The following is a 13328-nucleotide window of genomic DNA, read 5'->3' on the forward strand; positions in this document are numbered from 1 at the left end:
GGCTGGGTTTTGACACAAATTTCACGATTCGACTCGATTCTCATTCACAAGCTTTCGATTCAATATCGATTATTTTGGATATATATCAGGTACAGTACATGCCAACTAATGCTGTAAAATGTACGAGTCAGTTTGTGCTACATTACTATAATATTGAAGGGTTAAAATTAATGAAGTTTTTACAATAATAAAGCTAGTTACATAATAATGTTTCTACTTCAGATTTATGGATTTACTATGGATTTATTCAAACATAAATTAAACATTGAAGTAAAAATGTTAAATGGTGCATATATTAAGCAAAATGCCCCTCTCTACAGTTTATTTTTCTATCTGATTAATGAGATTATGGTCACCGGATATGTTTTTTCTGAGGTAAATGTGGCGTTACGTGACATTGTTTAGAAGCCGTTATATATATAAGCCGGAGGAAACACTGATTGAGAGATTACATGAGACAGGATACGGATTGTAAAGTTGTATTCTTTCTTTTAACTTACCTTCAGATGTTTAGTCATGTTTATTTTGTGCTGAAGCTGGTATTAATGTGGAGGAGATGATCAGTTCACGTCTGTTGATCTGAGGCGCTACAGCGATCTGTCACTCCACATTAAACAGCGCCAAAACGGCATTTATTGTTTAAATACTGCAATACAATCTGAGACTTTGTTTCATATTAAAAGTACCAAAGCACAATGCTTATTGCGATATATTGGGTGGGAAGTGCCCTTCAATGTTCTGTCCATTAACTGAAAACAGACTATAGACTAATCGATTCTTGGGATTTAATAATCAATATCATTCCATAAAAATGAGAATCGATTAATATCGAGATATCGATATTTTTTTACCCAGCCCTAATGAAAATAGCCATAGATGCTGACATTGCAAGAAAGAGAAGAACCGAGAGCCGAGTGATTTCATTGTGTGTGTGTTGTTTAGTGTTGTGTGTGTTATATTTCAGGGTTTGTGCTGGTTTCAGCAGCAGCGCAGTCATGCGTGGCGGTGTCTGCAGTATCCGGGCTCTGGCCCCGGTTCTTCTGCCCCGCTGGCTCTGTGGCCCCAGGGCCTGTCCTGCTCATCTGCATGGATCGGTGCGGTTCTTAAGCACAGACTCTGTGTCCGCGGCTCTGCCGGCTCGCGCCCGCGTGGTGATCTGTGGAGGAGGCATCGTGGGCACGTCGGTGGCGTATCATCTGGCCAAGCTGGGCTGGACGGAGATCGTGCTGCTGGAGCAGGGCAGGTGAGACACATCTCTCTGAGATTCACATCACATTCCTGTCATCTGTAATATCTGAGTCCGTGCAAAGCTCTGCTTCAGTGGGATTCACCTGTTTGTTTGTGTCTTTTGTAGACTTGGAGCCGGCACAACTCGGTTTTGTGCAGGAATAGTAAGCGTTGCCAAACCTCTTTCTGTTGAGAGTAAGATGGCAGATTATTCGATCGCACTCTACGAGCGTTTGGAAGAGGAGACGGGTGTTAAAACGGGTCAGAATTCACCATCACACCACAGCAGAGCGCTGATTATCAAAGACAGCGTGTGCTTAATTTAATAAGGTAATGGTCTGTTGCAGGTTTCGTTCGGTCTGGCTCTCTGTGCTTGGCTCAGAATCAGGACCGGCTGCTGTCTCTGAAGCGTCTGGCGTCCAGACTGAAGTGAGCCACTCTCTCCTTCTCATTCTGATCTCTGTATGTGTTCACAGCACAGTCACTAAAGCAGTAGCTTCATGCTGTCAGCGTTTACTCTCACTGTACTCTCACTCTCACTGTACTCTCGCTGTACTGTACTCTCACTCTCACTGTACTCTCACTCTCACTGTACTCTCACTGTACTGTACTCTCACTGTAACTGTACTCTCACTGTACTGTACTCTCACTCTCACTGTACTCTCACTGTACTGTACTCTCACTCTCACTGTACTCTCACTGTACTGTACTCTCACTCTCACTGTACTCTCACTGTACTGTACTCTCACTCTCACTGTACTCTCACTGTACTGTACTCTCACTCTCACTGTACTCACTGTACTCTCACTCTCACTGTACTCTCACTGTACTGTACTCTCACTGTACTGTACTCTCACTCACTGTACTCTCACTGTACTCTCACTCTCACTGTACTCTCACTGTACTCTCTCTCACTGTACTCTCACTGTACTCTCACTCTCACTGTACTGTACTCTCACTCTCACTGTACTCACTGTACTCTCACTATCACTGTACTCTTGCTGTACTGTACTCTCACTTTCACTGTACTCTCACTGTACTCGCACTCACTGTACTCTCACTGTACTGTACTCTCACTGTACTGTACTCTCACTCACTGTACTCTCACTGTACTCTCACTCTCACTGTACTCTCACTGTACTGTACTCTCACAGTACTGTCACTCTCACTGTACTCTCACTGTACTGTACTCTCACTGTCACTGTACTCTCACTCTCACTGTACCCTCACTGTACTCTCACTCTCACTGTACTCTCACTGTACTGTACTCTCACTCTCACTGTACTCACTGTACTCTCACTCTCACTGTACTCACTGTACTCTCACTCTCACTGTACTCACTGTACTCTCACTATCACTGTACTCTTGCTGTACTGTACTCTCACTTTCACTGTACTCTCACTGTACTCGCACTCACTGTACTCTCACTGTACTGTACTCTCACTGTACTGTACTCTCACTCACTGTACTCTCACTGTACTCTCACTCTCACTGTACTCTCACTGTACTCTCACTCTCACTGTACTCACGCTCTCACTGGACTCTCACGTCCATCCAAACCGCTCCGGAGCACAAACACAGTCAGTGTATTCTGTCTCAATTCACTGGCAGAAGGAAACAGAATGTGACGAATAACTGGAATAATAACCTCAAATTAACATCTATAGCTATTGTGCTGCTTAACAAATTAGCTAAAAACTGCTTTCCAAACAGCCGTCTGTTTATGGATCATTTTATTAAAGTGTAAGTTCTGCAGGGTTCTGGGCGTCAGCTGTAACGTCATCAAACCCAAAGATGTGGCGAGGCTGCACCCGCTGGTGAATATTCACGATCTGGTCGGAGCTCTTCATCTGCCCGGAGACAGTGTGGTTTCCCCGCCGGACGTTAATCACGCGCTCGCGGTGGCCTCGGCCGCTCACGGTACGACTGCACACAGAATACAGGCTCAGTTCCTCTGATGCTCATTGCCCGGCTCGTTTCATTGTTTTCTCACACGTCAGGAGTGCAGATCTATGAACACACCAGTGTTAATCATGTGGTGGTGAAGAAGGGCCATGTCACGGCTGTAGAGACCGACCGCGGGTCCATCGAGTGCGAATACTTCGTCAACTGCGCTGGACAGGTCGGTCTGAAGGTCCAGGGTTCAAATGGCATGCAGATCTGTTTTCATTATATCTATTATTTAGCCTTGCTAGTTTTATTTCACAGTATTGTAGTATTATGACAGCTGGGTCTGTGGTGTGTGTTTCAGTGGGCGTATGAGCTCGGTCAGAGTGGCGAGGTCAAAGTGTCTGTTCCCTTACACGGCTGTGAACATTTCTACCTGCTCACCAAACCGTTATCTGAGCCGGTTCAGAATGACAGCCCAGGTGACGCATCACACAGCATCTCATATCATCACATCAGGCTTCGGGCCTGTCATCAGCCGAGAGAGGGTTAAACACATCAAAATCATGTGAAAGCCTAATGTTTATTTTATTTCATCTCTTTGCAAGTTAAAATATTTTGTTCATTTTGTTCTTAAGATGAAGCAAGTCAAACATTGAGTGATTTCCTTGTCTTTTGTTGTTTGATTAACATTAAGAAAGTGCTGTCACTTTAAGACAAAGCACGGATCCACACTGATACTGTGTGTGTGTGTGTGTGTGTGTGTGTGTGTGTGTGTGTGTGTGTGTGTGCGTGCGTGTGTGCAGTGCTGATAGACATGGATGGGCGGATCTACGCTCGGGCCTGGCATGGAGGGATCCTGTCGGGCGGCTTTGAGAAGAACCCTAAACCCATCTTCACTGAGGGACGCAACCAGCTGGAGATTCAGAACATGCAGGAAGACTGGGATCATTTCGGTGAGCTGAAGCCCCGATCACACTATCATACATGTACGAGAACAGCAGTGCATATAGTTAGTGCGCTGAAGAGCAGTCAGAAAACACCGCAAGTGTGAATATGACATACTGAGATCTGTGGATGCGTACTTCCAATATTCTCTCTGATAATCTCTGTTCTCTGATTGAAGAATTTCATAAAAATCATTGCTGCTGTCCTTTAACACACAAGCAGTGAGAACGAGGAATGGTGGCTTTTCTGTCCATTCTTCTTTGAATTTTTGAGAGTTTTTTTTTTTTCAAATTGAGAGTGTGTGTGTGTGAGTGTGTGTGAGAGAGAGAGTGCATGTGTGTGTGTGTGTGTGAGTGAGTGTGAGAGAGTGTCTGTGTGTGTGTGTGTGTGTGAGAGAGAGAGAGAGAGAGAGAGAGAGAGAGAGAGAGAGAGAGAGAGAGAGAGAGAGAGAGAGAGAGAGAGAGAGAGAGAGAGAGAGAGAGAGAGAGAGAGAGAGAGAGAGAGAGAGAGAGAGAGAGAGAGAGAGAGAGAGAGAGAGAGAGAGAGAGAGAGAGAGAGAGAGAGAGAGAGAGAGAGAGAGAGAGAGAGAGAGAGAGAGAGAGAGAGAGAGAGAGAGAGAGAGAGAGAGAGAGAGAGAGAGAGAGAGAGAGAGAGAGAGAGAGAGAGAGAGAGAGAGAGAGAGAGAGAGAGAGAGAGAGAGAGAGAGAGAGAGAGAGAGAGAGAGAGAGAGAGAGAGAGAGAGAGAGAGAGAGAGAGAGAGAGAGAGAGAGAGAGAGAGAGAGAGAGAGAGAGAGAGAGAGAGAGAGAGAGAGAGAGAGAGAGAGAGAGAGAGAGAGAGAGAGAGAGAGAGAGAGAGAGAGAGAGAGAGAGAGAGAGAGAGAGAGAGAGAGAGAGAGAGAGAGAGAGAGAGAGAGAGAGAGAGAGAGAGAGAGAGAGAGAGAGAGAGAGAGAGAGAGAGAGAGAGAGAGAGAGAGAGAGAGAGAGAGAGAGAGAGAGAGAGAGAGAGAGAGAGAGAGAGAGAGAGAGAGAGAGAGAGAGAGAGAGAGAGAGAGAGAGAGAGAGAGAGAGAGAGAGAGAGAGAGAGAGAGAGAGAGAGAGAGAGAGAGAGAGAGAGAGAGAGAGAGAGAGAGAGAGAGAGAGAGAGAGAGAGAGAGAGAGAGAGAGAGAGAGAGAGAGAGAGAGAGAGAGAGAGAGAGAGAGAGAGAGAGAGAGAGAGAGAGAGAGAGAGAGAGAGAGAGAGAGAGAGAGAGAGAGAGAGAGAGAGAGAGAGAGAGAGAGAGAGAGAGAGAGAGAGAGAGAGAGAGAGAGAGAGAGAGAGAGAGAGAGAGAGAGAGAGAGAGAGAGAGAGAGAGAGAGAGAGAGAGAGAGAGAGAGAGAGAGAGAGAGAGAGAGAGAGAGAGAGAGAGAGAGAGAGAGAGAGAGAGAGAGAGAGAGAGAGAGAGAGAGAGAGAGAGAGAGAGAGAGAGAGAGAGAGAGAGAGAGAGAGAGAGAGAGAGAGAGAGAGAGAGAGAGAGAGAGAGAGAGAGAGAGAGAGAGAGAGAGAGAGAGAGAGAGAGAGAGAGAGAGAGAGAGAGAGAGAGAGAGAGAGAGAGAGAGAGAGAGAGAGAGAGAGAGAGAGAGAGAGAGAGAGAGAGAGAGAGAGAGAGAGAGAGAGAGAGAGAGAGAGAGAGAGAGAGAGAGAGAGAGAGAGTGCATGTGTGTGTGTGTGTGTGAGTGTGTGTGTGTGTGTGTGTGTGCAGTATGTGATCAGCTGTGTTTCTATGAAGGACAAACTCAGATATTTCCAGCTCATTCATTGACCTTTACTCTGCATTTGTTCCTCCTCTCCCTCTCTCTCTTTCTGGCTCTGTCTTCTCCTTGAATTCTTCAACATGTTTTACTCATTGTTTTACTTTACTTCACTTGTAACTCTGGTATAATAACAGCATGATGTTTGTAAATTGCTGTTCATGTTAATTTTAGTTCATGTAAGCTGTTGCTAATTTTAGCCGCAGAGAGGACAGTCAGTGTGATTGTCAGCTCGTTTGAAAAGGTTGTGAATGTTTGTTCTGTCAGACTGTTTTACTTCTGTTTTGACCCACAAATCCGATTGGTTTGTCACCCTGTTATTTAGCAAACGAGTTACACGAGGAGGAATAAGATCACAGTCTGATGCAGGGTCTGAAATTAACTTTAGAAACTACCAGCAAAGGTGGCTGATAGATGAAAAATTACCATCCTGTCAGATTTATTACCAGCCAATTTATTCAAAACACACAGAGGGCCTTATGCACAAAATATTTGTAATTTATATAAGTTAAATCTGAGTGATTTATGTGTAAAATGGACCTTCCTGAAAACTCTGGATTCACAAACACTTGGTGATCCTCAGATTAGATAGTTAAACGTGTGTTAATGGATTCTGAACTCTGGTGAATGCGTTAGCTTCTCTGATCATTACGGGAGTGAGTGATGCTTCGGTGATTATCAGGGAAACATTCTAGAACTGCTTTTGGTGCATAATTTATTCAGGTTTTGAACGAGTTTGTTTTCACACTGAATAACTGTTATCAGCCGATACGATGATTGGCAGATGTGCATCGCTACCTAATACTCACTGTGTTTGAACAGAAAAGCATACAGCCGGCCGCTCTCTGGAGGACTGACCATGGCTGCTGCTGGGCTTTTAATCATGAAAGTGTGTGTTTGTTCTGCTCCGTCCAGAGCCCATGTTGAGCGCTCTGCTGCGCCGGATGCCCGGTCTGGAGTCCTGTGAGATCCAGCAGCTGGTCAACTGCCCAGAATCTTTCACTCCGGACATGCGCTGCCTGATGGGAGAGACCCCGGGCATATATGGCTACTTTGTGCTGGTGGGCATGAACTCGTCAGGCCTCTCGTTCGCTGGCGGAGCTGGGAAGTAAGAAAGCAGCACGGCTGGAGGTTTCTGCAGCTTTGTGTTTGATTAGTTCATAATAGCTGTTTTTTCGGCAGATATTTGGCAGAGTGGATCACGTACGGATACCCCAGTGCCAGCGTCTGGCCTCTGGACATCAAGCGCTTCGGTAATCTACAGAGCAGCCGCACGTTCCTGCGCCATCGCGTGATGGAAGTCATGCGTGAGTATCAGCACTGTTACAGACAGAGATTCATCTCAGAATGAAGACCATACGAGAGAAGAGCTGGACGCGATCGAAGCAATGCCTCGCCAAACATTAGCACGCGTTTATCCAGAACAAAATTACAAAGTAGAAAATGCGTATAATGTGCATATAATACATTAGGTAATACATAATATAATACATAATAGTCAATTGATTTTCAACTAACTATAGCTTCAGATTACGTATATTTTGAAGCTATATTTATCTATAGTCAGGGTTGATGGCCAGAACTACAGTTCTTTCATGAATTGTGCTGTTGTTGCTGACTGTTCAGCCGATCAAACAGCTTTCCAAAACACTTCTATTAGACAACAACGCCATAACGCTCTAACCCTCCCTGCATAAAAGCCAACACTAACCCTAACCTTCACCTTAGTGCATATTTATTTAAAGAAGTGGGTAATTTCTGCACCACTAGCGGCAGTAAATAAAGGATTTTCCTGAAGACTTTAGCGGAGCAGCCTGAACTGATCACTGGAGCTCAGATGGGTTCATGACACATTTCTCTAGGCTTCAGGATTGATTTGTTGGCTGTTGTTGTGATGCTTGTTGTGTGTGAATGGGTCAGCTCTGCTGTACGAGCTGAAGGTTCCTCGCTGGGACTTCCAGACGGGCCGGCAGCTGCGCACGAGTCCGCTGTACGACCGCTTGGACACACAGGGAGCGCGCTGGATGGAGAAACACGGCTTTGAGCGAGCCAAGTACTTTGTTCCAGCCGGGAAAGGTGAGAAACCACGCTGATCATAATGTTCATTTCAGTTCTGACTGTTTCTGTCACTGTTAGCACAGACTGATGAGCTTGATCTTACAAAGCCAGACAAATGTTTCGACACACATACTTGTGATTATTGCTCATATCAGATGGGAAAATGGAAATATGAGAGTTATGTATTTACCAGAAAAACTTTAGATGCTCTCTTACATTGAACCCTCTATAACATGGCAAAAATATTTAATATTAAAGGGTTAGTGAAAGTTCTGTCATGAATTACTCGCCCTCATGTCGTTCCAAACCTGTAAGACCTTCATTCATCTTCAGAACACAAATGAAGATATTTCTGATGAAATCCCAGAGCTCTCTGACCCTGCAGAGACAGCAACAGAACTGACACGTTCAAGGCACAGACAGTTAGTAAGGACATAATAATGCAGAGGCGTTAGTGCTGCCCTCGAGTGGACAGAGAGCATTCAGCTGCGGTGGATGAACTACTGAAGGCATTAAACATTGGACCTCTAACAGCCTTCAGTAGAGCTGCTCTCTGCCTCCTGATGTAACACAGGCCAGCGGCGCCATCATCTGTTCACTTTGCTCCCTAAATCTCACTGTAAAAGGCTTCAGGCCTCATCAGTAAACCCATTGTGTTTGGGTTTTGTGCCATGCTTGTTAATGTTTATATAGAGCTCATGGTAAACCGCTGTTTGCTTGTTAGACCAATGATAGCGTTCTCATAGCGTCAGTGTCATGTGAACCGATGAAATCCTGCTTCCCTGCGTGCTCAGACACACTTCCTCATAGTGTCACTGCTGTGTTTGCAGAAATCTGTGCAGAAACGTCTTTTTACAAGCGTCTACTGAGCAACATCAGCAATTGAGTTTCTGTGATTCCATTCAGGCTTCAGTCTCTGGAAATATATAACCTCATCTGCGGATGCAGTCCTACTCACAGATGCTGTTCCTTTTCCTTACAAAATGTTAGTTTTATAAAGAAAGTGAAATGAAGGCTCACAAAACTAATTTAAAGTATTTCAGCAGATGTCTTCAAATCGAAAGGTTTTTGAGAACCAAGTTTGTGTCCAAACTTTTTAACTAGCAGTGTACAACATTTAACAGATCAGTATGGTTTCTAGCAGATGATGATCAGCACGCTTTAACATTTAAAAAATGAAAACAAAAGTCCAATATTTAAACGGGGCATGTCCCATAATGCACCGGTGTAACTGTGTTTGAGGCGTTTCTCTGTCTTCATCCGCACAGATTTACTGGCTCTGGATCAGAGTAAGACCTTCTACAAGCCCGACTGGTTTGATATCGTGGGCGCGGAGGTGAAGTGCTGTAAGGAGGCGGTGTGCGTCATCGACATGTCCTCCTTCACCAAGTTTGAGCTCACAGTGAGTCCTGATTCTCTTGATTATGAGCACTTCTGTGAGTGGTGTCTATGAGCTAACAGAGGTCCTGTGTGTTTCAGTCTGCGGGTGATCAGGCCCTGCAGCTGCTGCAGAGATTGTGTGCTAATGATCTGGACGTTCCTGTCGGTCACATCGTCCACACAGGCATGCTGAACCAGAGAGGAGGCTACGAGAACGACTGCAGCGTCGTGCGCCTCAGCAAAAACAGGTGCGGGGTTTTCACATGAAACTCCTGCAGACTTATGCATTAGAGTACAATAGATTTATATTATACTATATTGCAGAAACTCTATGTTTACCCAAAACCAGAGAATGGCACAACCCAAATCAACAGCACAGCAGATCCATTTGTGCATCAGAAAGACAAAGTTCAGTCTGGCAGTCGGCAACTTTATTAAATGTTTAGGAGTCAGAACACTGTTCAATATAACAAAACCCAGCAAAACTAAAGGAAAATGCTGCTTGTTTCTGATAATGCAATTGTTAGAATCAGTTCATTATGATTGACATCCTCCGGTTCTCTCGTCTCCAGTTTCTTCATCATTTCACCCACCGATCAACAAGTTCACTGCTGGTCCTGGATTAAGAAACACATGCCCAGCGACCCACAGCTCCACCTGGAGGACGTCAGCTGGAAGTACACGGGTGAGATCCGTTCATCTCTACCAGCTCACATACTCTGTGTATCACGCAAATCATGAACAACAGGACGGAGTAGATCAGAACTACAGTAGACCCAACAACAAGCCAGCGGCAAAGCACTGTTACTCATTTCACACCAGAAAGTAAAACAGGATAATGCCTTATAAGTGAACCAGAGAGTGAGTGAGTGAATAAAGGCCTTCACAGCACACACTGATGAAGGAGGTGCCAATAATCTCTGATGTGTTTTCCTCAGCTCTGAATCTGATTGGTCCTCGTGCCATGGACGTGCTGTCCGAACTTTCGTATGTGTCCATGACTCCAGAACACTTCCCGTCTCTCTTCTGTAAGGTGAGACCAACACGTCTGCTGGACGACCAGATCTGCTGCAGCACTGAAGATCGTTGCATTAAAACTCAATTATTAATCACACACTCAGTGCTTATGGTTTATATCTGGAGCTCACATGGAGACTAACTGTGCTGTGTTTTGCAGGAAATGAGTGTGGGCTACGCTAACGGCATCAGAGTCATGAGTATGACACACACCGGAGAGCCGGGATTCATGCTGTATATCCCTATAGAGGTACAACAAGACAACATCATTAAACCACACTCACTAGACAAAATATGACTAAAATACATTTATTGTATGAAAACTGTAAAAATAGAGATGCTATAAGGGGCCGTTCACATTAGATGTGTTAAACTACTTTTAAATAAATAAAAATGCAAGGATTTCAAGATGCTGAGGAAACAGAGACAATGTCATGGCCAATCAGATGTGTGTGAACGGGCCTTATTTCTGTACTGGACTGTAATCCGATCAGTGAGATGTTGCTCTCCTTCTCCCAGTATGCACTGCATGTGTATAATGAAGTGATGTCAGTCGGGCAGAAGTACGGCATCAGGAACGCGGGATACTATGCTCTGCGCAGTCTGCGGATTGAGAAGTTCTTTGCGTTTTGGGGGCAGGATCTGGACTCGTTCACCACACCGCTGGAGTGCGGACGGGAGTTCAGGGTCAAGTTTGACAAGGTCAGTTTCTTCATCTCTTCTGACCCAGAATGCTCTAACAACCACATAAGAAGAAGCGAAAGAGCTCTCAGAATGCTTCATCGACCTCCATAGCAATGTCCCAGCAAACACCTACAGTCTTGTGAAAAACTAAAACAGGAAATCTCAGTTGATCATTAAAGGTTTTACACCGCATGAACTGATCATACTTTTGGCCTGTTTACATATAGAAACCTGTAATACATGAACACGCACTCCAGTATAATCCAGGCATCACACCCAGCATTCACTCACATATGCAGCTGGTGTCAATCAGCAAGACGCTTTTTAAATGAAGGGTAACTGTATCTGATTGTACATTATAGTAAAAATATACTATATCGTCAACTTCAAACGTAGTGGACTATTATAGCGTTCACCTTTCTATGATTGTGTCTGTTCTCCGCTCTGTGGTGCTTCACAACGCTGTCAGAGACTCGCATCAGATGACTGAAGTATCGATGTGCGCTTCACATTCGGCCGGGTTTATGGCCGGGTGATGGCGTGGTGTTTGTGTTCTGTCCTGCAGGCTCAGTGTCTCGTCTCTGATCCATGATCTCTCACTCTCGTAGGACACAGATTTTCTGGGCCGGGATGCTCTGCTGCGGCAGCGGGTCGAGGGAGTCTCGCGGCGCTTCGTGATGCTGGTTCTGGAGGATCACGACACAGAGCTGGACGTCTGGCCTTGGTGGGGCGAGCCCATCTACCGTAACGGTGAGCTGATCGGGGTCACCACCAGCAGCGCCTACAGCTACACGCTCCAGCGCCACGTCTGCCTGGGCTTCCTGAGCCCCACAAACACAGACGGCTCTCCAGCTGCGGTCACCGCCGACTTCATCAACCGCGGAGACTATGAGGTGGACATCGCTGGACAGAAGTTCCCCGCCAAAGCCAAGCTCTACCCCTTCAGCTCGCTCTTCGCTCAACAGAAGCGGCGCAAGGACGACATGGAGCTCAGCAACTTCCAGAGCAAGTGAAGAAGAGCCGCAGCACTTCCTGAAGTCCCTCACACACCCAATCGTTTTGGTGTCAGTCGCTCATTATGTGTGGTTAGCGCTCTGTATACGTGTGTGTTGGGCTGTTGTTGAAGTGTAATAGTGTGTCACGAAGGTCCTGTTATGCTGAACAGATGTTTTAAAGTGGAATTAGTTTGGATTTGGAATTACAGTTGAAAGCATAATTGACTTTAGAAAGAAAGTCTTTCTCTGTGTTTGTTCCTATTGCTCTGCTGATAATCTGGTCACGTCTTCTTGAATAAGTCCCTGTTCTGCTCATCATTGTCAAGCATCACATGGTTTAAAATGAAGAGATGTATATTTATATGGATGTCAGACTGACACTAGACAATCAATGTCTGTTTGAAGCATTGAAGTTTAATTGGAGAGGACTGGAGAAGTATTTCAAAGCGTGCCTGTCTCTCTGCCACACTGTTTTGTAATGAAACTATGATACTAAATGAGGAGGCATTGAGGGACGTGCAAATTATGTGAGATATTAATGAGAAATGACTGAACAGAGATCCTGGAGCGACGCTTTAATGAAGTGCCTTGCATTTGCAGTGTGAAGTACATGAAACTGGATTCTTTATGTTCATGCATCTCTAGTAGCGGCTGTGTTTATAGTGTTTATAGTGTCGTCTGATCAGTCAGCGTTATGTTCCTCTATCATTCTGAATCACGTGATCTGTTGCTTGTGGATCTGGTGTTGAGATGCTCAGTGTTTGGACTGCATATCATTTACATCTGTGTGGTTTTATCTTAAAAAGCTTACAGTCAGATCATATTTAAATGCACAAAGAATTGCACGTTGTATATCATGTTTAAACGAGAAGCAGCTTTGCACAGTAAGGATCAGTGGTGTTTGAAAGGCACAAAACGCCACTCAAACAATCGTAACAAGGGGAATTTCATAAAAACATGTTCAGAACACTTTTTATACAAAATATAATTTCTGATTTCTTTCTTTTGACTTTGAGGTGAAATAAGAGTAAAGCATTGCATACAATGCAAGTAAATCACTAATGTTTATCCAGCCATAATGACTTAAACTACTAAAGCACTGAACTGCCCCTCTCTTGATTTTACTTTGTGTGTGTGTGTGTGTGTGTGTGTGTGTTTGAGTGTGTGTGTGTGTGTGTGTGTCTGTGTTTGTGTGTGTGTGTCAGAGTGTGTGTGTGTGTGTGTGCGTGTGTGTGTGTTTGAGAGTGCGTGTGTGTGTGAGTGTGTGTTTGTGTGTCAGAGTGTGTTTGTGTGTGTGTGTGTTTGTGTGTCAGAGTGTGTGTGTGTGTGTGTCGGAGTGGGTTT

The 13328-nt window shown here is 44.9% G+C and overlaps 1 protein-coding gene across 3 annotated transcripts in view; it reads left to right on the top strand.

The window, feature by feature from the left end:
* Positions 1–13083, top strand: part of pdpr (pyruvate dehydrogenase phosphatase regulatory subunit) — a 15418-nt gene extending 2335 nt beyond the window's left edge. Inside the window, exons 2-18 of one of the 3 annotated variants that reach the window (XM_016477634.1) lie at positions 943–1243; positions 1355–1488; positions 1575–1656; positions 2984–3147; positions 3228–3349; positions 3479–3596; positions 3921–4070; positions 6766–6958; positions 7033–7157; positions 7771–7926; positions 9177–9310; positions 9388–9536; positions 9861–9973; positions 10227–10321; positions 10466–10555; positions 10825–11007; positions 11598–13083. In XM_016477634.1, coding sequence (XP_016333120.1) covers positions 996–1243; positions 1355–1488; positions 1575–1656; positions 2984–3147; positions 3228–3349; positions 3479–3596; positions 3921–4070; positions 6766–6958; positions 7033–7157; positions 7771–7926; positions 9177–9310; positions 9388–9536; positions 9861–9973; positions 10227–10321; positions 10466–10555; positions 10825–11007; positions 11598–12002 — 2661 coding nt within the window. In that variant the 5' untranslated portion in view covers positions 943–995 and the 3' untranslated portion in view covers positions 12003–13083. The remainder of the gene's footprint in view (positions 1–942; positions 1244–1354; positions 1489–1574; positions 1657–2983; positions 3148–3227; positions 3350–3478; positions 3597–3920; positions 4071–6765; positions 6959–7032; positions 7158–7770; positions 7927–9176; positions 9311–9387; positions 9537–9860; positions 9974–10226; positions 10322–10465; positions 10556–10824; positions 11008–11597) is intronic. The other 2 variants (XM_016477633.1, XM_016477635.1) reach the window with 2 other exon arrangements.
* Positions 13084–13328: the final 245 nt, after the last annotated feature.

This window comes from Sinocyclocheilus anshuiensis, unplaced genomic scaffold (genome assembly GCF_001515605.1).
Source record: "Sinocyclocheilus anshuiensis isolate Anshui unplaced genomic scaffold, SAMN03320099.WGS_v1.1 scaffold1896, whole genome shotgun sequence".
NCBI lineage: Eukaryota > Metazoa > Chordata > Actinopteri > Cypriniformes > Cyprinidae > Sinocyclocheilus > Sinocyclocheilus anshuiensis.